At 43.3% G+C, this 27,370-nt stretch overlaps 1 protein-coding gene and 1 pseudogene across 3 annotated transcripts in view; one reads left to right on the plus strand and one right to left on the minus strand.

The window, feature by feature from the left end:
• Positions 1 to 27,370, minus strand: part of PRORP (protein only RNase P catalytic subunit) — a gene marked incomplete at its 5' end in the record, with an annotated part of 85,398 nt that overhangs the window by 32,837 nt on the left and 25,191 nt on the right. For both annotated transcript variants that reach the window (XM_084792357.1, XM_084792356.1), the window contains one exon: positions 19,806 to 19,913. In XM_084792357.1, coding sequence (XP_084648483.1) covers positions 19,806 to 19,913 — 108 coding nt within the window. The remainder of the gene's footprint in view (positions 1 to 19,805; positions 19,914 to 27,370) is intronic.
• Positions 9,117 to 10,227, plus strand: LOC311603326 (small ribosomal subunit protein bS21m-like; annotated as a pseudogene). The gene has a single exon. The product of its transcript is annotated as a small ribosomal subunit protein bS21m-like (transcript).

Genomic DNA, 27,370 nt, shown 5'->3' on the forward strand with positions numbered 1-27,370 from the left:
CTGGCCAGTGGTGGCACCACCATCCTGGGCTGGGCCCTCCACATCAATCATCAAGACTTGCCCACAGGCCAATCCGTAGTGGGCATCTTGGTAATTGTGGTTCCCTCTTCCCAGATGTCCCTAGCTTGTGTCAGGTTGAAAAAAAAAAGCTAACTAGCACACAGGCACACAGCAGTTTTCCTAATAAGTTAACTAGCGATGGTATAAAGTTCTCAATACAAGGGTAACTGATATCCATATACCGAAGAATAAAGTGGGACTCTACTCATGCCACATTTTAAAAATGACACAAACAGATCAAAGAAACTCAATGTAAAACTATAAAAATTCTTAGGAAAAAAAAGAGGCAGAAATTTTTAAGAAAGTAAAGAGAGGGCCAGGCTGGCAAGATGGCTCCTGGGGAAGCAGCAACTGCTACCGAGCCTGACACCCGACCATCCCCAGGGCCCACATGGTGAGAGGGGAGAACTGACTCCTGACATGCAGACACACAACACACAAATAAGTAAACAAATAAAAAGAAAGTAAAGATAACTTCAGACTAGCAGGACAGTTTCCCAATCATTTCTCTATCTGATAAGGACCTAGTACCAAAATACATTTGAGAAAACTTCCTGGCTTATTGTAAAACAAAACTAATCTAATTTTGAACAAGCAAGTGAACATAATAATATTCTTCAAAAAAGGTATACAAATGGCTAAAAACATTTTAAGAGATGATGCTCAACATCATTAAATATCAGGGAAGTACAAAGCAAAATCCTTAAAGTAACGTCATCCTTGTTAGTGTGACTACTGTGAGAAAAACTCCAAGGAGAGCATGAGAAGTGTTGGAGGCAAGGTGAGATTCGAACCTCATACTTTCGGTGGGAATGTAAAATGCTACAGTCCTTTGAGTAATCATATAATTGAGCAATTCTACTCTCAGGCAGATGCCCAAGAGAAAAGAAAACACACACCCACACACAAAAAATGCACATAAGCTGGGCGTAGGGGTTCACGCCTGGAACCCTAACATTTGGGAAGTGGAGGCAGGGAAATCACAAGCTGAAGACTACCAAGACTCTGTCTTAAGCTCCCTGACTCTGCTCTCCAGTTAAAACACATGACAGGGGCTGGAGAGAGGGCTCAGTGGTCAAAAGACTGGCGTCTAGCTTTTCACTTTTATTTTGGCACAAAGAAATGTGTCTGTTTGCAAGAGGAAGGTTAATGGTCTGAGGCGTGCTCTGACATGCACAAGCGTGCCTTCTTCACTCATACACATTGAGTGGAGCACAGGTTTCATATAATGCCAAGAGGGAGAGGTGGCATCCATGTTGTCAGATGGCTCCGATGCTTTCAGTCTCACATGTATCCCACGCTGGCCTTGGAGAGGATGACTGAACTTCTGATCCTCTGCCTTCACCTCCAATGCTGGGATTACAAACTTGTAGTACCAAATATAGTTTATATGGTGCTAGGGGATCAAATCCAGGGCTTGGTGCGTGCTCAGCAAGCCCTCTACTGAGTTGTAGCCCCAGCCCCAGGCCACCACTTTCCACTTAAAAAAAAAAAAAAAAAAGGAACAACCTAAACACCAAACAGTAGGAAAGTAGCTATTACTCATTCAGAATGGTTTCTAGAATATTTAGTTCTGTAGAAGAGACCTTACCAGATGGAAGACAAAGCCAATATCAAACCAAGCTGGACGTTTAGGTATATAATGCCTCAGTGGAATGGAAAGAGTGGAAAGGCAGGTGCAGTGCATGCCTGTAGACTCCATGTCGAAGAGAAAAAAAAGTGAACCAGGGGTGGCAGTGCATGTCTACAATCCCAGCACTTAGGTGGGAGAGGCGGGAGGATCAGGAGTTCAAGGTCATCCTTAGATATAGTCTGAATATGGGTCAGCCAAAGGAATATGAGATTTTATCTAAAAACAAACTGGTGGCACACACCTTTAATCCTAGGGGACAGAGGCAGGCAGATCTTTGTGAGTTTGAGGCCAGCCTGGTCTACAAAGTGAGCCTAGGACAGCCAGGGCTACACAGAAATACCCTGTCTCGAAAATAAATAAATAAATAAATAAATAAATAAAGGCTAGAGAGATGGTTCAAAGGTTAAGAGCACTGTCTGTTCTTCCAAAGGTCCTGAGTTCAATTCCCAGCAACCACATGGTGGCTCACAACCATCTATAATGAGATCTAGTGCCTTCTTCTGGCATGTAGGCACACCTGGGGGCAGAATAATGTATAAATAATTAATAAATAAAATCTTTTTAAAAAGAAAAGAAAAATAAATAAATAAAAACAAACTAACAAGTGGAAATACAGGATGCAGAGATGGCTCAGTGGTTAGAAGCATCTGCTGCTATCCCCGAGGACCTGAGTTCAGATCCCAGCACCCAGGTCACTCAGCTTACACCTGTCTATCTATAAACCTAGCTGCAGGGGAGCTAGCGCCTCTGTCCTCTGAGGGCACCAGCACTCACCTGCACAGACCCATGTCAGACACACACACCTTCACATAATTAAAAATGATTTTTAAAAAATCCTGAAGAAGTGGCAATACAATAAAAAATTGGCTATATGTACTGAGATTATGTTTGTTTTCCATATTTGCTAAAATAAAAATATTACTTTTATAATTTAAAAAGCTCCTCACCCCCAAAGACAGGGTTCCTTTATATAACAGTCCTGGCTGTTCTGGACTCGCTTTGTAGACCAGGCTGTCCTCGAACTCACAGAGATCCCTCCCTCGTGTGCTGGGATTACAGGTGTGTGGCAGCACGCCAAGCTAATTTAAAAAGCTTTTAAAAGTATCAGTAATATCAAGAACTGGCCTATATTCCAGCTTCTAAAATGTGGATGGCAAAATACTTAGCTCCCAACATTATACTTTTATATATAAAAGCTATTCAGCGTGCACACCTGTAATCCCAGCACTTAGGAGGTGGGGGCAGAAGGTTGGGAAGTTCAAGGTCACCCTTGGCAGCCAGTGTGGGTTACATCAGACCCATCTTTAAACAAACCAACAAACACATCCATGTGTGGGTTTGCACTTGCCACCGAGAACATGCGGAGGTCAGGGGGCAGCTTGCATGATTCTCTCTTTCACTGCATGGGTTCTAGGTATCACACTCAAGCCAACAGCTTTAGTGACAAGCGCCTTTATCCACTCTGCCATCTTGCCAACCCCCAAAACATACGTTTATTAAGCCAGGCATGATGGTACCCAACTGTAATCTCAACACACTGGAAGCAGGACAGGACACCCTGTGCTAAATAAATAGTAAGTTCCAAGCTATCCTGGGCTACCTAGTAAGCAAGGCCTGAGAAAAACAAGACATCTACACCATAGATATGTGTATGTGGGAACGTATGTACGTATACATGGATTTAACAGCAAAGTCTGTTAGCTGCACCCTGCAGTGGTACTGAACTTTTTGGTTCTTATCTCTATGGTTAATACTAAAACTATATACATGATAAACTTGATAAGGACTAGTATTTAAAGAGATTGCAGTGTGTGGGTGTGTGTGTATGCAGGTGTGGAGTCAACAGCCTGGCATCCTTATACAAACTAATTCATAGAAGCCAGGATTTAATTAGAAGTAAAATAATAAAGAGCCAAATGCTTAGGGATGCTTTCGCTACAATTGCACATCACTGTGATAACCAAATAACATAAAATACCTAAAATAATATACTGGAGAGTAATTGAGAGTTTGGTAGACTCATGTTTTATAACCATAGAACTGCTATGGCTTTGGGGTTTTCGCTCTTATGTTATTTTAGTAGAAGACAAACTCTTAAAATATTATGTATGGGGCTGGAGAGATGGATCAGTGGTTAGCACTGTCTGCTCTTCCAAAGGACATGGGTTCGATTCCCAGCACCCATATAGCAGGTCACACCTGTCTGTAACTCCAGTACCAAGGGATCTGACACATTCATACTAATGCACATTAAAAAAAAAAAAAAAAAAAGCCCAGCGTGGTGGTGCACACCTTTAATCCCAGCCCTTGGGAGGCAAAGGCAGGTGGATCAATATGAGTTCGAGGCCAATCTGGTCTACAAAGTGAGTCTAGGGCAGCCAAGGCTAACACAGAGAGACCCTGTCTCAAAAAACCAAACCAAAACAAAACAAAATTATGTATATTTTGTGGGGTTATTTTGGTTTATTTGAAGATAGACTGTTGCTTCCACTTTCTCCAACGTTAAATTCAGTAAGATTATATATTATTTCTTTCCTAAACAAATCAGAAAAAGTTCTCAACATACTGGATGTAGGACAGGACACCCTGTGTTAAATAAATAGTAAGTTCCAAGCTATCCTGGGCTACTTAATAAGCAAGGCCTCAGAAAAACAAGACATCCACACCAGGGACTAGAGAATGATACCTTAAAACTAACCTATGAATTCCCAATAATATGAAAAGGACCAACATGCCATGCCCCCAGGTCACATGACACCGTGGACAAGGATTTCCACAGAGTCCCACCCCTAGATGAAGAGCTACAGGTAGTCAGTGCCTACTGAGAGAGGCAAGCAGCCTTCTTCAAGGACTGGCTTCCATATAGGTTGTACAATCTTAAGGGACAGCCCTGGGCACTCCATACAAGGCAAGCTGGCTGAACTCTATGCCTCCTGTGAACAGCCACTGACTTCAGCAGTACTGAACTATCCAGGCTTCTCCACACCTCAGGGCCTCTCTAGAACCATAACCACTCTTCCCATGCTTTTCTGTCAGTTCTCACACTGTCCTTTCCCTCCGACCTGATGACAGTGTTATGACTAACAAAGAGCGCCCGGAAGGCCTGCACCAGGGGTCACTGGAGAAATCCCTTTGCTTTGAAGGAGGAATAATACTTTTCCTCAACAAATTATACCTATTTAATCTTATGAGTGACGTGAATCTTACAAACCAGTGAGTCTTATAGGAGGAGATCACGGGGGAGATATACCAGAACTGGGTGTGCCTCCAAATTTCCCGGCCTGTCTCTCTCATTCCTCCTTTTTAGAATCCTCGTGAGTAAAGAAAGATGTTTAGAGTGGGAGTGCCACATCTACAAACGGTGCCCGGGCAGATGAGACTATGAGAGCCCTTGCTTCGGAGTCACGCTCCATGCGCATCTGCTCAGGACCACTGCCAAACCGAGAGACCACACACGCGGTTTCTATACGGACAAATCTGCTTTCCTAACTTTATTTTCTCCTTTCTTATGTTTGTTTTCTTTCAGCCTCTAAATTTGTCCTATTTTCTGTACTGTATGGTTCTAACTATCTTATCTTTTCTGGAATTGAACTGACCTAAGATGCAGAGGACCCACTTTGGAGACGGGTGAATTAAAAAGGAGCCATATACTCTTGACAAAAAGCTTCTCTCTGCTGACGAAATACGCCAACTCAGGGAGGATTAAAGCCTGAAGGCAGGTTTAACGGGGGCAGCTCTGGGGTGAGAGGAGGGAGGGGGTCAGTGAAGTCGCCATGCAGGGGTGGGGGCACAGAGAGAAAGAGAGCGAGTTCGCATTATGCAGTGAAGCGCCTCTGAAGGAGAAGAGGGCCAGCCTCTGCACTGGAAAGTTCCGGGTAGAGGAAGGGGTGTACCAGCCATGTCCTGGAACAGGCAGGGGCCGAGGTTTGCTGAGAGAATTTAGAGGTCAGGTCCAACTTGGTATATTAAGTGGGCACCTCGGCCGCTTGTCCCGGGTCTGAAATGTAACACTTCCCAAAACTACCCAGAAAAGAAAACTGAATTATCAAAAGCAAACAAATAAGCAAAACTAACACCAAACAAGTACAACCTTAAGAACTAAACTGCCTTCAATCTATTGGGTTAATTATTTGGAGCTGGGAGAAAATATCAGCCTTCATAACTGTGGGAAGTGTGAAACAACCAATTATATTAGAAGAAAAATGCTATTTTAGAATAATGTCACCATACAACTAATAATTATTGAATCATTATCACTGTAATAATTAAGTATTTACATAGCTCTCAAAACAGGAATACATTTACTGCTGAAGATGGACTCATTTCTTCCTGACTACGAATACTGTTGTTGTTAAAATTAGTATTATTTGCATAGTGGCCTCTACCTGTGACATTGCTAAGGAGGATGTTTTAATATATTGCCATAGGAGCGAGATACACACAATAATGATTCACAGTCACTCTCACCACACCCCAAATGCTTACTTATCACACAAGACAGATTAAGATGGGGAATCAATTAGGCATTAAGATGTTGCCAGAAAGATAACAGATACAGGAACCTGGCAACAAAACATGACACCTGATTGACGCACCTGGAGAAGTTCTAACCATCACACAAAGTGTACCTTTCTGGAAATTTGTAAAGAAAGGAACATAAAACCAAATTCAATGCAGAAACTTTGCTTGGCTTCACTTAGCTTTCTACTTAGCATCCTGGATGAAGGCACCAAGTCTCACCTGTCTGGTGGATGGCCTTCATTCACAAGCTGGTGACTGGGAGCGGTGCAGGCTAGTCTAGCAGTCACATGGCAAAAGAGAACTCACATGTGCAGAGCAAGAGGAGTGGGTGGAGCGGCAGGTGACTGAGAGGAGTCAGCCCCACTGACCAGCCTGAGGCAATGATCTGACTTCTCTATATCCGTGTCATCCAAGATGAATAGCGAGGAAAAACCCCAGCACCACACTTCCTGTTCCTCAGGCAACCCTGGAGAGGCATCTACTAGTTGTCTCTTACCGCCCCAGTCACTATCTCACCCTTGAGGAACCAGATATAACTAGTTACCTTTCCATCCTTTTAATTTTTGTGGTTTTTCGGAGACAAGGCTGGCCTGGCACTGTGATCTTCTTACTTTAGGCTCTTGCTACTATGCCCAACCGTAACTTTTTTTTACAAATGTAGATATATTTACTTTATGTCTGTGACTGTTCTCCCAGTATGTGTGTATGCTTACCACATGAGTGCTTGGTGCCCATGAAGGTCGGAAGAGGGCGTCAGAGGCCCTGGAACTGGAGTTACAGATGGCTGTGAGCCACCATGTGGGCGATGGGAACCGAACCTGGGCCCTCTGCAAAAACAGCAAATGCTGTTATCTCTCCAGCCCCCAGCTGTTAACTATTTTAAAAATAAGGAGTCCTAGATTAGCTTTACTTTCCCAGCATGCAATGAGCTTATAAATTAAAGAACTTTATAGAATGTATAGTTTAGCTGTAAAGCATTCACCCAAGTTTTTGTTGTTGTTTTGGATTTTTTGTTTTGTTTTGTTTTGTTTTGTTTTGTTTTTTCAAGACAGGGTCTCTCTGTAGCCTTGGCTGTACTGGACTCACTTTGTAGACCAGGCTGGCCTTGAACTCACAGCGATCAGCCTGCCTCTGCCTCCCCAGTGCTAGGACTAAAGGCGTGTGCCACCATGCCTGGCATTGTTTTGTTTTTTATTCACTAGCACTACAAACCTCTCTCTCAGAGGAGAGAACCTTGATTGAGAAAAATATCTCCATAAGATCAGGCTGTAGGCAAGCCTGTAGGGCATTTTCTTAATTAGTGATTGCTGGGGGCGGGCCCAGTCATAGGGGATGGAGCCATCTCTGGGCTGGTGGTCCTGGGTTCTATAAGGAACCAGCAGTCCTCCATGCCTTCTGCATCAGCTCCTGCCTCCAGGTTCCTGCCCTGTATCCTGACTTCCCTTCAGTGATGGAATATGATGTGAAGTGTACAGACTCTTCTTGTTGTTATTTCCTAGGTAACTATTTAAATTGTATTCTGGATTATAAACAAGCTAACAGCTCAATTTGAGAATCTAGGATGATGTTTATAGGGTATATGCAAACACTATGCCACTTCATTTTATTTATTCATTTTCATGCGTATGGGTGTTTTGCCTACATGTATATCTGTGTACCACATGTGTGCCTGTTGCCTATGGAGGCCAGAAAAGAAAACAACAGATTCCCTGAGACTACAGTTGATGGTTGTGAGCTACCATGTGCTTGCTGGAAATTCAACCTGGGTCCTCTGGGAGAGCAACCAGTGCTCTTAATCACTCACCCATCTCTCCAGCCCCTACACTACTTTATATAAAGGTCTTCAGAGTGTGTAAATATGTTTTTAGGATATCAGAGAATGATGCGTGCGTGCGTGTGCGTGTGCGTGTGCGTGTGTGTGTGTGTGGTCATATATATGTGGACATATGTGGACATATATACACTCATATATACTTGCACACATGTGACCATCAGAGGACAATCTGATGTGGCATTTTTTTTTTGAAAGGTGTCACTATGCAGCCCTGATGGCCTGGATTATGTAGATTAGGCTAGTCTTGACTCATGGGGAGTCACCACCTCCTATCTCCCCAGCACTGGGATTAAAAGTGTAACTGACCCCATCTTGTTTTGTTGTTGTCTTCTTCCATCTTGTTTAAGACACGAGTCTCCTACTAGCCTGGATTCTGCCAAGCACACCAGGCTAGTTAGTGACCAGGCCCCGTGGAGTTGCCTGCCTTTGCCTCCCCAGAGCTGGGATTAGAAGAATGCACCACTCTATCTACCTTTTAAAGCCTGGGTTCTGAGACTGAACTGAAGTCTCATGCCTGCACGGCAAGTACTTTACCAACCAAACCACCCTCTGCCCTACCTTCTCTTTTTTCAACTTTTCAATTTTGATGGGATCTAAGTTATTCACTCTGTAGACAACACAGGCACAGGTCTGTGCTATCAGGCCTAGTTTCAAAACTTCTTGTTTTGTTTTTGTTTGAGACAGGGTTTCATGTAGCCCAGACTGATCTCAAATTCATTTTAAACCCGAGGATGGTACTGCACTCCTCATCCAATTGCCTCCACCTTTCAAATTCTAGAATTATCAGCAAGTGCCACCACACATAACTTAAAGTTAAATCTTTTAAAATATTTTATTGTTTTACTAGAATTATCCATTTTATTTCATATGTGCGTGTTTTGCCTGAATGATGTATGTGCACCACAAACAAGCTTAGTGTTCATAGCGTTGGTTCCTAAACTGGAGTTACATGTAGGTGCTGGGACTTGAACCTGGGTCCTGTACAAGCAAGTGCTCTTAACTGCTGAGCCATCTCTCCAGCCACTCTTTTAAACTCTATTTGCCCATTTAATGTGCTGTATATGTGTGCAGGTCGGGGAACAATTTCTGAGAGTCAGTCCATTCCTTCCACTACATGGTTCTTAATCTTGAAATCAGAAATGTTAATTTAAAAATTAGTTCACTTTGAGTGAGTCAGACAAACTTTCTGGATTAGAGTTTAATTCAGAAGCAACTGAATAGCTTAAAAATATTGTCAGGAAAACCAGTCAGGGAGATGGAAAAGAAAAAAACTAAGGTATGGTGGCACACATCTTTAATCCCAGCACTTGGGAGGCAGAGGCAGGCAGATCTCTGTGAGTTCGAGGCCAGCCTGGTCTACACAGTGAGCTCTAAGACAGCCAGAGTTACATAGTAAGAACCAGTCTTAAAAACCAGTAAGTGAATCAATGAATGAAAGAATGAGCATGAAAAAATGAAATACTGTCAGGAGACTGGAGAGCTGGGCTATCAGTTAAAATCTCTGCTCCTTCAGAGGACTCAGGTTCAACTTCCAGCAGCCACATGGTGGGTTACAACCTTCTCAAACTTCAGTTCCAGTTCCAGGGGGTCTGAGTCCTTCTGGCATTCTACAATTGTGGCGCACAAACAAACATGCAGAGAAAACCCATTAACTAACACACACACACACACACACACACACACACACACACACACGTCAACTACCTTTCAAATTCTTTTTTTGTTTTGTTTTGTTTGTTTTTTTGTTTGTTTTTTGAGACAGGGTTTCTTTGTGTAGCCTTGGCTGTCCTGGACTCACTTGGTATAACAGGCTGGCCTCAAACTCACAGAGATCCACCTGCTGAGTGCTGGGATTAAAGGCGTGCGCCGCCACTCCCAGCTAGTCTATAGGTCTTGAAGAATGAAGATTTGAATACATGGCTAAACATCTGAAGTTCATTGCCAGGACTGTGATGCTTCAGGAGGGGAATGTGGAAGGTGCATACAGGACCATGAACAGAATCCTCACCACCGATGGGCTCACTGAAGTCATAAAGTGACAACGCTACTATGAGAAGCCTTGTCACGGCCGCCAGCAGGACAGCTATGAAACGTGCGAAAGGATTTACAACATGCGAAGGGCTCGAAAGATTAACTTCTTGATGCCAAAGAACCGTGCAGCCCATGGCTTGGCTGCTAAGGCCTGGGATAGACAGCCCAAGCTAATCCTATGCCCCACTCTTTTCTATCTTGTTAGTCCACAATGGACATTTTCTTTTATTAAAAGGAAGAATATGAATAAAAACAAATTAACAAACAAACAAACAAAGGAAAAAAGAAAATGAAAATCCTTCATAAAGAAGCAACATGTTCCTTGAGAGAAAAAGTAGCACAAGCCAAGTGTGAGGAGCTGAGAAACAAGGCACGCTTTCAGCAGAGCCACCCTTCCAGGGTCAGTGGTGAAGCGGGAGAAACAATTACACCTAGCAAAGTATTTTAAAGAAGATGTAACAGAAAGCCGGCTTTGGTATTTAACATTTGCCATTGTAAACAGCAGGGACTGAGCGAGCTTCACATTACTGAAACAGTTCTGAGCACAGGCGGTGACAATTCACCATTACTACAGCTTGCAGTGAAGGGCCCAAGGTTATGCCGCGTAAACCATGAGCGCAGCTTACTGTATCTTAGGTGCTTCGTGGTTCTGAAACATTAACAAGGGGTTATGTAAATCGATAGAGAGAAATAAAATAACGTGAGTGGCAGAAAAATACGAGAACTCATTGCCAAGTAAACGCTCTACCAAATGACCTTTAATGGCTAATACCTTGCCTTCATTTTTCTCTCACTGTAGTAAACGCAGCTAAGAGACGGCAATCAGAAGGGATTCTGCGCATTTCCAACCAGACGGCTTTCCATTCATCGCCCAAGCAAGCGGCAAGCATGAAAGCATTCAGTGCAGATGCCTGCCCGTGATTCTTTTAAATTACATTATAAATTTTCATTCTGCCGAAGCCATTTTAACCAATTCTCCGTTTGTTGCAGAAATAGGGAGCAGAGTTGTGAACAGCTAGCACGATTAACTAAAATGGTGTACTTTCCCCCCCACACGCTCTCTATTAGAGGGACTTAGGGACACTGGGCAATCTAAAATGCAGGCTTCAGAAGGAGCGAGGAACAAAAGCATTAGGACGGGGGCGCGGGCAGGTGTGTGGGGTGCAGAAGCTAATGAGAGAAGCCGGGGCGTAAGAACCTTTCCACTTTTTATTCTTTTGTTTCCCAAGTGAGAAGCTGTGTGTTGTTCCCGTCTCCTCAAAGCACCCTCACATCACCAAGCATTAATGAACACTTGGTGACTGACTGCAAAGAAAAACTCGGTTCTTAAAAATGAAAGTTGTGAAAGTGTGAGTCAAGTATGAGTCATAGAGACTTTTAGAATTCCTTCCCCAGTGGTTCTAAGAAAAATAATCAACAAAAGTATCACACAGAACTGCAACGAAAGAGCTAGATTTCTGAAAGAAAAAAAAAAAAAGGAATCCAGGCAAAGACAGTCTGCGCTGCTGTGTGAAAACTCATTTCTAGCTTGGCTATTGTAACAAGACATCAGCATTCTCAGCCAGGCAGCCAGAAGCTACTGAGAAACACTCTTTCCGCCGAGCCCAGGGTAAGGGTACCTTCCCTGTCCTACTGAAGTCAACGTGATTGGCAGTCTGCATCTGCATGAGCAGAGGGGCTGAGTGGGACAGCGCACTGGCTGTCAAACTGTGACAGCTTCAGGTTAGCCAGAAGCCAGACAGGCTCCACAGTTGTCCTCTGACCTCTACATGGACAGCAGGACATGCTCACATACACACACACACACACACACACACACACACATGTGTACACACAGGCACACACTAATAATAGATATATACATATGTGTGTGTGTGTAGAGTTGAAGTTTATTAAGAGATTTTAAGCACATATACCCAAGAGTGTAGGTGTGGCTTCTCAAAGGAAAGTTGCTTATTCTATTTTTAAAGAAAGGGTGTTGTTATGCAGTTTAAGCTGTCCTTAAATTCACCAATTTCTTGTCAAAGTGCCGAGATTACAGGTGTGTGCTACAATACCAGGCTTTTCACAGTCTTTCTTCCTTTTCTTATCTTTTCTTCTTTCTTCCTTACTGTTTGTGTATATATGTATGTGTATGCATGTGTATGGTGTATGTTACATATATATGTGTGTGTATGTGCATATATGCATGTGTGTGCATGCATGTATATTCATGGCAAATACCTGTGTGTTTGTACTATGTATGTACATATGTGTATGTGCCTGTGTGTGTGGTGTATGCATGTATGGTGTGCCTGTGTGTGTGTATGAGTGTGTATATGTGCTTGTGAGTGTATGCAAGTGTGTGTGGTGCATGCATGTGTGTGGTATATGCATATGTGAGGATCTGTATGAATGACTATACTGTGTGTATGTATGTATGTACGTGTGTATGTATGTGAGGGAGTGTGTAGATGTATGTCTGTCTCCTCATTTATATATGTATATATATATATATATGTATATGTGTGTGGTATGTGCATGTGTGAGGGTGTGCAGTATATGTATGTATGCGAGTATATGTATATATGTATATTCATGTGTGTGTATGTGCATGAATGCTTATGTGTGAACACACACGCACATGGTATTTCTAAGTATGAGGGTGTGCTTGTCTGGGCAGGTATACATGGAGGCCAGATGTTGATATGGAATGCTTTCTTCAATCATATCTCCACTCTATTTTAATTATTTGAGACACAGTCTCTCATTAAACCTGGAGCTCACTACTTCAGCTAGACTGACTGCCCATCAAGCTCCTAGGATCTGCTGCCGCCTGCCTGCCTGGCGCCCCCACCCTCATGCTGGGGTTACAGGCATGCACTACTATGCCTGGATCTATGTGGTGGGGATCTGAACTCAGGGCCTCATGTTTGCACAGCACTGTCCATGGAGCCATCTCCTCCCAGGCCCTTCCTGGTTACTTTACAGAGAAGATGCCTGTTTCCTTGGTGACGTGGATTTAGACTCTGAGCACCAGTTCAATAAAGCATAAAGACTACTTCATGACTACTGCTAACACCAAAAAAGGAAAGGCCGCCAGCTGTTCAACTAGGATCCTAAACACAGTCTAAAACCAAGAGCCACAATAAAACAAACTCCCATGCTTCTGTTTCTACAAAGTTGCAGCCGGGGGTAACAAATGCACCCACAGGCTTTGGGTTGCTTTATTCCCTTGCTTTTGAATTAATTGGATCACGTGCAAACACTACAGTGAGTATATTCCAAGAATTAGCTCATTTGAGGGCTGGAGAGATGGTTTGCAAAGGACCTGGCTTCAGTTCCCAGACCCCACATCAAGTACCTTTTAACTACCCACAACTCCAATTCTGCCTTCCGATCTCTGCAGGCACCTGAATATGCATGGCGCACAACATACACATTAAATAAATAAATACATCTTTCAAAGATAGCATATTTAATTTCACCAAGGCACTAGGAGGTTCTGTAACTTAGCTTAGGTCATGTAAGAGGCAAGTGAAGGAGGTTGCTAAGAATAAACTTAGGGCATCTTTCCTCAGTCTGGCTGAAAAGCAGGTGTTCTCTCTAATAGGCTACATAAGTGACTCTAGTCTCAACTGTCCGTTCTTTCAATCATCTATGAAATGGACTGACAGAAGTGGACACAGACTAGAGTCCCAATGGAAACGGGAAACTCAAATGAGGACCTGCCTCCATCAGCTTGGCGTGTGTGTGTGTGTGTGTGTGTGTGTGTGTGTGTGTGTGTGTGTGTGTGTGTGTATCTTCTTGATTAATGATTGAGGTGGGAGAGAGCAGCTCACTTTGGGCCCTGCCACCCCTGAACAGGTTGGTCTCTAGTGGTATAAGAACACAGGCTGAGCAAGCCACAGGAAACAGGCAGTAAGCAGTGTGCTCAGTTCCTGCCCTGACGTCCCTGGATGACACAACTGTAAGGTGAAAAAAAAAAAACCCCACTCCTCCCAAGTTGCTTTTTGTTTATGTTTTATCACAGCCACCGAGGGGGCCAACTACAACAGTCATCTATCGTTATGCAACTAACCACCTAAAACTGGGGTTCAAAATAACTATTCACTTGCTCATTTTAGGTCGAGGTCTGGAGAGTTCTCTGGTACCACATAGTGTATTGGCTGAGCTCATTCTTGTATTCAGAATCAGTCTGCAGGTTGCCTGGACTCTTCCTGTGTTCCCTAGACTAGCCTCGAACTCATGACCTTCCTGCATCTACCTCCTGGCTGGGAGGACCTCTGGTGGAGGCTACCACAGCCACCTATGTGATCACTTTTAACGCACCAGAGACGTGAACAGGGCTGATGTAAATGAAAGGACAGACTTGGGTAAGCAGAGGCAGGCCCTCTCCGGAATTCCAGAGGCCTCCTGAGGTGCTGGTAATGAATGATCCAGCTACTAGAACGAAAGAACATCAAAGGCAGAAGATCTTCAGGCAGGAACAGGGTCAGAATGTCTGACGAACAAGGAGGATTCTAGCAAGCCAATTAGCGGAGTGAAAGACAAAGGGCAAATGCCACCGAGATGGTTGAAAAGAGGTAAATATCTCATAGCAAACAGTTCTGTGGTCCACAACAAGGAACTTAGATACTATTATGCATACAGTAGGAAGTTATTGAGAGGGGAAAAGCAAGACAGCTTTAGATGCTTTGCTGAAATGTAATGTTCCTGGGGATGGAAAGAAGCAATTAGGGCATGGGGGGATATTTTGGGGTGATAATCTATACTGTCAGTCAACTGGATATAAAGCTACAGAAAAGAATACATTTTGGTGGTTTGTTCTTTATTTTCTGAAACAAGGTCTCATTCTGTAGCCTAGGTTAAGTGCAGACTTGTAGTAATCCTCCTTCCTCAGCCTTCAGAGTCCTGGAATTACCAGAATGCACCACCACACTGGCTGAGAAAGATAATGATTAAGCCTGGATTGATTGATTTGGGGGCTTGAGTAACCGGGTGGATGGTGGAGCCAAACACATTCTCATCAGTCTGAAGCCATGAAAATAATGCGTAATTTCTATTTATCGCTATCCATGCAATGCCTTTCTTTTAAAAACATGTATGAGTGCTCACCTGCAGGCATGCACATGCTCTATGCGAGTGTCTATTGCCCTAAGAGGCCTGAGAGGAGCACCAGATCCTCTAGAAGTGGCGTTCAAATAGTTGTGAGGCGCTGTGTGGGTGCTGGGAGCTAAACTCAGGTCCTCTGCAAAAGCCGCAAGCGCTCTTACCCACCAGGCCACCTCTCTGCTGCCCTTCTCTTTTGGATTGAGTCTTACTATGTAGCCCAGGTTGGCCTAGAACTCAATGCCCTCCAACTCACAATCCTCCTGCCTCAGCCTTCTGAGTGCTGAGATTAGAGAAGGCTGAAATATGGAAAGGAGAGGGTCATGAGGTGGCTCAGTGGGTAAAGACACCTGGTGCCAAGCCTGATGCCCTGGGCTCCATCTCCAAGGTCACATGGTGAAAGGAAGAAACTGATTCTGGCAAGTTGTTCTCCACAAGAGCACAGAGACATGCACATTTCACACATGGAAAATAAGTTAAAATGTAAAACACCATACAAGATGCATCTGCAAATTGAGAAAATAAGTTCACAACTTTGTTCTTTTTGAGACAGGATCTCACTATGTAGCCCTGGCTATCCTACAATTAACAGAGATTCACCTGCCTCTACTTCCTGAGTGCTGGGATTAAAGGCAGATGCCACCATGATCCACTATTTTATTTATTGGTTTTTCTCAAGACAGGGTTTCTCTGTGTAACCACCCTGGCTGTCCTAGAACTTGCTCTGTAGACCAGGCTGGCCTCAAACTCAGAGATCCACCTGCCTCTGTCTCCTGAGTGCTAAAATTAAAGGTGTGTGCCACCGCTCCTGGCTCTGCTATTTTATTTTTAAGTGTGTGTGTGTGTGTGTGTGTGTGGCAGGCTGTTGACAGCCACTTGATGTGGACACTGGAAACAGCTTGGATCCAGGTGCAAGAGCAGTGTATGCTCTTAACTACTCAACCATCTTTCCAGCCCCAAGCTTGTTTTCTTAGTTTCTTAATTTCTGTTGCCCTTAAGATGTAAGCTCTAAGATCAAGCTGTGTGATCAGAGCGAAGCTCCCTAGAAAACAAATGTCAGATTCTTTTCTCATCATCAAGCTCACCGAGCATATCAGACACATAATTAACGAGTGAGGGGAAGTGTGGAGGGAGAGGCAGGAGAGTCAGAAGTTCAAGGTCACCGTTGGATACCTAGTGAGTTAACGGCCAGTCCAGTCTACTCAAGACTCTTGTCTAGAAAGCAAGACAAAACAATATGCTTAACAACAGTGTGTCCTTCAGTAACATGAGATCATCTGCCTCTGCCTCCTGAAGCCTGGGCTCACAGGTATACCGACATACCCACTTAAGTTGTGTCTGTTTTCCTCCTGTGGAGCTGGGATAGAAATCCCACCACACACATGCTATGTAAGTTCTCTCCACTGAGCTTAGCCTCACCGTGAAACAGTTTCTTCATACTGTTTTATTTTGTCTTGTGTTTTTAATAGCACTGACTTCGATTCTTTTTTTTTTTTTCCTTCTTCTTCTTCTACAATGTATCAGTCTGACCTGACCCTGATGTGGTCATACAAAGGAGAATTCAGTGGTAAAAAAGGATGTAGAAAATATAGTTACCGTGACTAATCTATATGGATGACAAGGGGAGCTAGCTACAGCTGAATAATAACAGACGCCACCACAGTAACAGCGAGCATCCGGAGCAACCAGTACTCAGGATGTGTGCAGGGGGTAATAAATGTTTTTGTTTTTTTTTTAAACTGTTGTCTTTATTTTTAATTTGTTGTTGTTGTTTGGTTTCTGTTTTTCAAAACTGGGTTTCTTTGTGTGGCCTGGGCTATTCTGGACTCAGTTTGTAGATCAGGCTTGACCTGGACCTCACAGTGATCTTTCTGCCTCTGCCTCCCAAGTGCTGGAATTAAAGGTCTGTGCCACCTCGCCTGCCTTTAAATATTTTTTATTTTCAATTTTGTATTGATTCTTTATGAATTTCATATCATGCACCCCAATCCCACTCATCTCCCCATTTCTTCATATCCACCCTCCACTCTTGCAACCTCCCCCTATAAAAGAAAATAAGATATAAAATAAAACAAAACAAAACAAAAACCCCATCTCCTCGTGGAAGCTGTAGTGTGTCCCACAGTGTACCTTCTTGACCACACAGCTTTACTTGCAATGATTCATTGGTCTGGTTCAGGATCCAGTACTGACTTCAGTTCCTAATTAAGTATTATTTGACGATCTGGCATAGACTGAGTCTAATATTAAGGTAGAACTCAGTATTTCTTTTCTTTTTTCCTTCCTTCTTTTAAGACAAGAGTTCTTCTACATAGCAGACCAAGCTGGCCTCAAATTCAGAGATCCGCCTGTGTCTGCCTCCTAAATGCTGGGATTACCTAACATGAATGGCTTAGAATTTAGCATTTTCCATTGTCATGAATGACAGGAAAAAAAAACTTAAGCTATCAGATAAACCTACAGACAAACAAGAATTACTGCTCCATTTGGGAGTTCGCTTGAATAGTAACCACAAGCATAGCTGCACTTGTGAAGCGCGTGCACCGAGAGCTGGCATATATGGAGTCATTAAATCTTCACAACACCTTTCAGAGCTGGGAACCATTCTATTCTCTTTCTACAGACTGGAAAACGGCCCAGGGTGGCCTTGAACTTGCTATGCAACCGAGGATCGCCTTGAATTTCTGTTCCCTCCTGCCTCCACTTCTGAAGTGCCAGGACTACAGGTGTGTGCCATATGCCTGGCTTATGAGGGGCTGGGGATGGGATTAAGGGCTTTGTGCGTTCTAGAGAAGCAGTCTACCAACCAAGTTACGTCTCCCACACAGAAGATCTACTCTTAATTTCAAAACTAAAATGCCATTTATGAGATGATTAGAAAAACTAGAAAACTACTTTTGAAAACCTAGAAAGTACCGCAGAGGGCTCACAAGGGTGCTGTGCTGGTTGGCTTTTGTTCTCTGTTTCTTTTTCCAAACATGTGACAGGACCATTCATATATAGATTTTTTTTTTTGGACAGGCTAGTGACATACCTTCTTTGACGTCCTACTTTCCTCAAAAAACTTAGTCCAATTTAGATTGTATCAGGCAAGCTAATTGTTAGTGCATCGTGGAAAGCTGAAAACCAAATTCAAGGCAAAATAGCGTGAAACTACAATATTTCATGTATCAGATGTGACATTCCTAAAAGAACCCATCAAAGCTGAATTCTTCCAAGGCCATTTGGCAGGAACTGCACTCTTCATTTTCTGTCTTGCCTTTGTCAATAGGCATCTCTCCCAGGTCCTTAAGTGACAAAGATACCATAAGTGACAAAGATACGTTCAAATTCCTCTCTGGCAAGAAAATCAGGAGTTTAAGGCCGGTCACAAAGCTAAATTACTAACTACCTCATCCTTAAACAAACAAAGATAACAAATTCCACTTGTGACTTTTGAAAATAAAGGTTTTGCTTTTTTGTTTTGTTTTGTTTTTTCGAGACTGGGTCTCTCTGTGTCACCCTGGTTGTTGTGGACTCACTTTATAGGCCAGGCTGGTCTGGAACTCACAGAGATCTGCCTGCCTCTGCCTCCTGAATGCTGGGATAAAATAAAGGTTTTTAAACGCATAATTTGTCATAAGAATGTGGGTGAAAAAATAAATGAAAAAAAAAAAAAGATATTGCTGTAAATTGAAGTTGTCCTTTGCTTGTGCTATGAGCTTTTTACAGCTTCCACAACAAGATTCTTTTCTCTGTTGTGGGAGGAGGGCACAAGGGTGGAAGGCAGATGCAAGCGAGGGGAAGATGAGTTGGGATGGGGAACCGATAAAAAGTTGAAAGAAAAAAATGAAAGAAATAGGGCCTTCAGCTGCAGAAGAGCGGCATAAATCACCAATCACAGCAGCCACAGCTGAAATCCAGGCTCTCTCTACAACCTAATTTTACTGGTCTGGTTGTTTTCTGGGTGTTTATTGTACAAAATTACCTCTAATTCTCTTCCTTCCTTCTGTTTTTCTTTCTTTCCTTTCCTTTCTTTTTCTTTTTTTCCTTTTTGTTTGTTTGTTTGTTTGTTTTGTTTTTTTGGAGACAGGGTTTCTCTGTATAGCCTTGGCTGTCCTGGACTTACTTTGTAGACCAAGCCTGGCCTCAAACTCACAGAGGTCCTCCTGTCTCTGCCTCCTGAGTGCTGGGATTACAGGCGAGCACCACCGCACCTGTACTAATCTCATTGCTGCTCTGAAAAAGCATGCTCACAGAAGGGAGCACTTGGGACGGAGAGGTAGAAGGAGCTGTGTAAGTTCAGGCCTGTTTTGCTCTAAAAAGAGAGACTATCTCAAAAAGAAAAGATTGGGGAAAAAATCATAGTAGTCTTATTTGAAACTGCTAGCACATTTATAAATTGATAAAAAAAAAACAACAAATAATTACCCAGTGAGAAAACAACTATATAGGTTAATTCATGAGTGCATCATGTGTGGAGAAAACAAGAGATAACGAGTACCTAGCATCTCAGCATTATATCTTGGTGTATTCGTTTTCAAATTAGAGAGGTAAGAGGCCAAGAGAAAGCAGAGGTCAGGGGAAAGCCAGCTGAGGGCCATGCAAAAAGGGCAAAACTGTTTCTACAGGAGTAACAAAATAAACCATACTTACAATTTGAGACTCACGGCCCTTAGGAAACATTTTTGCAACATTGAGTCCGTCAATAACAATATCAAAAGGAGGACGGGAGTTCACAAAGCTCTCGAATCTCTTCAGTTCCTAAAAGGGCAAAGTAAGAGGAAACATCAACTGGAGTTAAGGGCTGCGGATGCAGGTCAGTTGGTAGAGCCCTGGTCTATGCTCTGTCTGAGAGTCAGGGGCTGAGGATGTGGGTCAGCGCTGGTCTATACTCTGTCTGAGAGTCAGGGGCTGAGGATGTGGGTCAGCGCTGGTCTATGCTCTGTCTGAGAGTCACGCCTGGGATGTGGGTCAGCGCTGGTCTATACTCTATCTGTCAGGGGCTGAGGCTGTGGGTCAGCGCTGTTCTACTCTGCCTAAATTGTTGGGTTTAATTCACAGCACTGTCTAACTAGGTGTGTCACTCGACCCAGAGAAGTGCAGGCAGAAGAAGCAGAAAGTTCTAGTTCATCCTCAGTAACACAAGGAATTTGGGCCAGCCCAAGACAGAGAAGACGCTGTCTCAGAGCAAACAGATCTCAAAAGAACTAGATCAGAGAACTAGACAAAGACTTCGCTGTAACCATGCTCAGGTGAGTTAGTATTATTCTGGTAACTGAAAATACTCCTGTCATAAAAAACCACATCCTCCTCCCCACACCCCCACTCCAGAATTCCAAAATGAAGTCTAAAAAGGGCTGCATTCAGATGCCATCTGCACTGCTATCCAGTGTTCTTCCATCTCTTAGTGCTTTCCCCTCACAGGACATCCTGATATACAGCTTCATTTGATGCAATCAGACAAGATCTGCACACGACACATGTAACAGTCATGAAGAGACTGGAATACTGAAAAATTTAAGTCCTGTTCTGTAAGCCAAGAGAAGTGAACAGTTACCTGGCAACTATGGTGAGAGAACGTGGATCTAGATTATTACATTTTTATTTATTTATATATTTTAGTGGCACACATCTTTAATCCTAGCACCTTGAAGGTAGATACAATTAGATCTCTATAAATTTGTGGCCAGCCTGGTTACATAGGAAGTTTTGAGCTAGCTAGGCTACACAGTGAGACTGTCTCCAAAAAAAAAAATTTTATTTATTTATTTATTTATTTATTTATTTTTGCCCTTGAATTTCGTTTTTTGAAACAAGGTTTTTCTATATAGCTCAGGCTGGTCTCACTATGTACTCTGGGCTGGCCCTGAATGCAGACTCCTCCTCCTTCTTCTTCTTCTTCTTTTTTTTTTTTTTGGTTTTTTGAGACAGGGTTTCTCTGTGAAGCCTTGACTGTCCTGGACTCACTTTGTAGACCAGGCTGGCCTTGAACTCACAGCGATCCGCCTGCCTCTGCCTCCCGAGTGAGACTCCTCCTCCTTCTGCCTGTGGGTTCTGGAATCACAATTATGTGCCATTACTACTACTCTATGCTTACTAGTTTATCAAAAGAAGAAACTCCTCTGCTTTACTGAAGCTTAATGTGAGGACAAAGTAAATAAACTATGCTAAATGTCAGATGAGAGGACTGCTATGGAGGGAAAAGAAGGGGGAAACCCCACACTGGTAACAACAGAATTTGTCTGTTCCACTGGAATGCCCAATAGTAATAATAGAAACCCCAGATTCAAAGCTAACCACAGAATCAAAGTGGACAGAAACTGGACAGTGCATGACACTGTAAAAGTTAGTACATGCCTGAAAATTATTTGGCACTATTCCTACCTCAAAAGCTGGAGCCCAGCTGGGCTTGAAGGTAAACACAGCCTTAGTGAGGCTCCCTGCCTTGCTGCTGTTGTACTGGGGTTAAACTCGAGGCCTTCTGCCTGTTAGGAAAGACCTTGCTCTAAAGCTGAGCCACATCCCCAACAAGTGGCTCTGTGATTTCCGAGAATAAGAAATAAAAAAATAGTAGAATTGAGCCAAGTGGTGGCGGCGCACGCCTTTAATTTCAGCACTCGGGAGGCAGAGGCAGGGGGATTGCTCTAAGTTCGAGGCCAGCCTGGTCTACAAAGCGAGTCTACAGCCAAGGCTAAACAGAGAAACCCTGTCTTGAAAAACCAAAACAAACAAAACACAGTAGAATTGGAGGCGCATGCCTGAAATCCCAGGACTGCAGATGAGGCTGGAGAATCACCATGGTCAAGGCTAGGTACATTCAAAGTTTCAGGATCGTCTGTCCCACAAAAGCAAATAAAATCAAACCAAGGGGGCTGGAGAGGTGGCTCAGAGGTTAAGAGTACTGTCTGCTCTTCCAGAGGTCATGAGTTCAATTCCCAGTAACCACATGGTGGCTCAGAACCATCTATAATGAGATCTGGTGCCCTCTTCTGGTGGGCAGGCACACACATAGACAGAACACTGTATATATAAAAATAAATCTTAAAACAAAAAACAAAAACCAAAAAAATCCAATAATCCAAAACCCAAAACCTCAGTATGTATAAGGGAGTTGGGGCTGGGCTTAAATATTTATTGAAAAGAGAGAAATGCCAATAACTGCTGATCTACTTTTGTTTGTTTGTTTGTTTGTTTTCAAGACAGGGTTTCTCTGTGTAGCCTTGGCTCTCCTGGACTCTTTGCAGACCAGGTTGGCCTTGAACTCACAGTGATCCGCCTGCCTCTGACAGAGTCTCACTATGTAGCACTAGCTGGCCTGGAACTCCCTATGTATTGCAGGCTGGCCTCAAACTCTGTCATGGATGCTGGGTTTAAAGGCATGCACCACCACACCTGGCTTGCCTTTTCTCTAACAAGTCAGAGGAGCAGGCTCTCTAGAAATGACCGAATGACCTGAACAACGGAAATATGGACACATTAATATGAAAGGGGAGAATTTTTCAGGAGGTTCTACTTCTGGACAAAGGACTACAGGCAATTGATGTTTACTGGGACAAAAGGAATTAGTTTCTCCCATGAACAAGCCCTCTTATTGGTTGTCCAATGCAGAGTCCAAGTCAGCCTTGAAACCATATACATACAAGCAATAAAAATGAACTCAGCAGGATATATTTATACATATTTGTGCATACATATGTTCCATATAACAACAATACCAAAGAAAAAGAGGCTATCGACTTGACAGTAGAGCTTTAAAACATGAGTGAAAATGTAACCACAAAGGAATTGTAAATATGATTTACAAGCAGAGGCTATTAGCACAAATTTTGGCAGGGATCAGGCAGGTAAAATAAGTGCTAACACTGGCTAAATACAAGAAAACCAAGATGGTGCAGTGGGTAAGGGTGCTTGTTGCTTACCCTGACCATCAGAGTTCAACAACTTCCAGAATCCACATGGTGGAAAAAGAAAACTGACACTCACAAGTTTCTTTGTGAGTTATGTTCTGATCTTTCACAAGCACGAGGACATGACTTTGAAAGCAGATCTGTATGGGCATGGTGGTGCACACCTGTAATCCCAGAACGTGGGAGGCAAAGATGGGCAGGTCTATGTGAGGTTCAGGCTACGTAGTGAGACCCTGACTCAAAAACATACAAAACAAGCAAAACCAAAATAACAAATGGATGTGCACCTGCCATTTTAGCACTCTGGAGGTAGAGAAGGGAAGATGGGACGTTTAAGGTCATCCATGTGCATAGTTTTAAAACATCTGGATTACATGACAGGTTCTCTTTCTCCCTTCCATCCCTCCTTCCTTTATTAGAGGAAGGGGACCTGAGACAAAAGAGTTTCTCTGTGTAGTCCTAGCTGTCCTGGAACTCGCTCTGTAGATCAGGCTGGCTTTAAACTCAAGAGACTGGCCCAGTGATAGATTTTTCATAAATAAGTAAATGATAGCTGGGCATAGAGGCACATAAAGAATAAACTCAGCATCTGGGAGACTGAGGCAGGAGGACCAGAAATTCAAGGTTATTCTCTGCTACATAGAGAATCTGAGGTTAGCCTGAGCTATATGAGACCCTGTACCCTCAAAAATAAATAAATAAATAAATAAATAAATAATAAAAAGGTATATCTTGGATTTAAATTAAGAAAAAAGGAGAAAGAAATGCTTGCTTGAAATGTATTTTAAAAATGTAAAATGAACTCTAAAACAATCCTAAGTTTTGAATTCTTTACCTTATCAAAGTTCATATTAGAAACAATGAAGCAGAACTGTTGTTGTGACTGTAACAGAGTAAATGCAAACTAAGTGATGCAAGCAACTAACTGGAATTTTTAAAATGATACATTTCCTTTGCTCCAGGGCAAAGGAAAAAGCTGATTTATAATTACATGAGTCTTAAGTCCCACATGGCAGAACCTAACTCTACTTACAATTCTCCTAAGATAACAAGTTGAGCAAGAGATTTTTCTTGGTTAGTGAAGATGCTAAAATTCTTAATAAACAAACAAACTTTCTAGTTTCATGCCTATAAGCCAGTACTTGAGAGGCTGTGGTGTGCTCCAAGCTAGCCTGGGTAATGTAGTGAACTTCAGGCCAGCCTGAGATACAGAGTATGACCCTGTCTTAAAAAGAAAAAAAAATCAAACAAGAAAATAAGGCACAAATTATAAGCTTTCTCTTCTCCCTTTCTTTTTTTTTCAGGTTTGTCATGTGTGTATGAGCATTTGCCTACATGTGGGCACGTGGACCACATGCTTGCCTGGTGGCTGAGGAGAACAGAAGAGGGCTTTGGGTCGTCTGGGACTGGAGTCGTAGCTTATGAACCATCACGTGGGTGCTGCGAACTGAACCCAAGCCCTCTGGAAGTGCTATTAGCTGCCGAGCCTTCCTATTCAATTGAAAGGGAGCATCCATGCACATAATGGTTTACTTCTGTTCTTAAATTCTGATACAGAAGTCTCTCATTTGTCTAGCTAGTGTCTTATTCCAGAAGGGCAACTTGGGGATATGGAAATACACCAATCAAAACAGAGAAAGAAGCCCTGGCTGCCCTGATATACAGACCAGGTTGGCCTTGAACTCACAGAGAGCTGTCTGTCTCTGCCTCTGCCTCCTGAGTGAAGACCAAGGATCTTAATATGTATCAATGTAAGCCAGGCAGTGGTAGAGCACCCCTTTAATCCCAGCGCTTGGGAGGGAGAGGCAGGCAGATCTCTATGAGTTTGAGGCTAGCCTAGTCTACAGAGCCAGTTCCAGCCAGAGCTGTTACAAAGAGAAACCCCGTCTCAAAAAACCATGTATCAAAGTACTGCAGACACAGTATTTTTTAAAACAAGGAGAAAGGAAATATTAAAACAACTGGCTTTAGTCATACTGAAAGTGGAAAAGCAGGGAAATACCAGCTATTTTGGACACAAGCAATTGTAGTGGATGTACACGTGTTTTTATTTTGATCCCAAGTGTGGCACGGGGAACGGACTTGTGAGAGAACAGGTGATGTTTATCCACTAGAAGATGAACCACCTCCCGTAGGGGCTTGGTTTTTGCCAGCTGAAACACATCCTAATATACATGGGACCAAACAGGAGGCGGGGCTTTTTGGGTCTTGGTATTGTTTGGCTGTTCATTGTTCCACTTCGAGATGCTCCTAGAGAGAACCACTCCAGAGAAGGCTTCGGGGCTGCGGGTTCCGGCTGCTGTTCCAGGTTCCAGCAGCAACTTTAGCTGAATTGCTGGTCCGCTGAAATCCTGCCGACTATGCCAGGGGAATCACTCCCAGGAAGGAAGTCCAAAAAGATCTACTTCTCCTGTTCCCATTAACCTCTTTTCTCTCCCATCCAGTGTAGGTGGGTTCGAAGGGGGAGGTGTAGGAATTAAAGAATCCCAAATACAGTAGGTTTGGGAAAGGGCGAAGCCTACAGTACTGCAGTAGTCACAGGGAATGAAACAACTGTGGGAAATTAAAGAATCTCTCCTGACTTCTCACTAAGTAAGTGTGAGCTTTCTACACTTTCTCTCTTGACAAGGTTTGAGAAAAGCTTATGTCCTCCAGCCTCTGTTTTAACTGTCGAGCTCTAATGGGACTTCCTAGACGTGTGGCTTAATTTTCCAACCTGCACTAAGGCAGTCATGCTGTTACTGGAAGGAGTTTTTCTCAGCTCTTGACTTAGTGAAGGAAATAATTCAGCTTTCAGACAAGCCACAACGCAAATGCTACTCTAGTGAAGCACAGGCCCTTCACTCACACACACATATATTACTTTGGAAACTGTCCTGGCACCTGAATTTCTGCTGTAGCAGGAGGAGCCTTAGTTATGGCTACAAGATAGTTTTGAGCATCAGGAGCTATAGCTACCAAGAAATACACCTGCGACTTCCTTAGTTACCTCATATCCAACTCCTTGTGTGCCTGTCTCAGTGTTAGAGATGATTTGGGAACCATGTCCTAAAGAAGTCACATAATTTACACCTAATGTCTAAAGAAATTTTTTTATTGAGGACTGGAGAGATGGCTCAGAGGCTGAGAGCCCTAGCTGCTCTTCCAAAGGTCCTGAGTTCAATTCCCACAACCATCTACAAGGAGATCTGGTGCCCTCTTCTGGCCTGCAAGTGCATATGCAGGCAGAACACTATATATAATAAATAAATTTTTTAAAAAATTGATGTCTCAGGCTGGGCGTGGTAGCGCACGCATTTAATCCCAGTACTCGGGAGACAGAGGCAGGCGGATCACTGTGAGTTCGAGGCCATCCTGGTCTACAAAGTGAGTCTAGGACAGCCAAGGCTAACACAGAGAGACCCTGTCTCGGAAAAAAAAAATTGATGTCCCCATATTAGGAACATTGGTTGTAGGCCTCGACCTTTTCCAAACCCACTTAATTTGGGGTTCTTTAATTTCTTACACCTCCCTTCCAGCCCACCTACACTAGATAGGTCTGTACTAGGAAGTGTTTTAGCTGGCAAAAACCAAGCCCTCACACGAGGTGGTTCATCTTCTAGTGGCTAAACATCACCTGTTCTCTCACAAGTCTGTTCCCCATCCCACATTTGGGATCAAAACAAAAACATGTGTACATCTACTACACAGTATGATATCCCACTGGCCATGTAAATAAAACTTTTTATGTATGTGTACTGTCTTGCATGTGCAGGTGCATATGTGTGGAAGTGTGCATGCATGTGCACATATGTGAAGGCTGGAGGACAAGTGTGGGCATCATCCTCAGGAACAGCATCCACCTCTTTGACACAGGCCCCTACCAATGAAGGCAGCAGGCCAGGGATCATCCTGTCCAGTTCCCAGTGCAGTACCACACAAGCACACCACCACATGCAGCATTTCTACATAGGTTGTGGAACACAGGCCAACTGGGCCTTTCTGTAACCCTGAAACCTTGTAATCTTATCTGAGTTATCAGTAAGATGAAAGAGGGAGGAAAAAAGGCAAACAAAACCGGGGCTAGGCAGAAGCCTGCAAGTCACTCCCAAAATGCCCTCCACTGTTTTTTATTCAGGGAGCTATTCTTTATTAAAAAGGACAATCAGAGGCAGGGGAGATAGTTCAACGTGCCACAGAAGCATAAGGCCCGGAGTTTAGGACCCTAACACCCAAATAAATGCCAGATAGGCTTGGTGGCCTCCTATAATGTCAACACTCAGGAGACAGAGATTGGAGATCAAGGAAGCAAGCTGGCTAGCCAGACTGGCC

This window comes from Acomys minous, assembly GCF_964271855.1.
Source record: "Acomys minous genome assembly, chromosome: 8".
NCBI lineage: Eukaryota > Metazoa > Chordata > Mammalia > Rodentia > Muridae > Acomys > Acomys minous.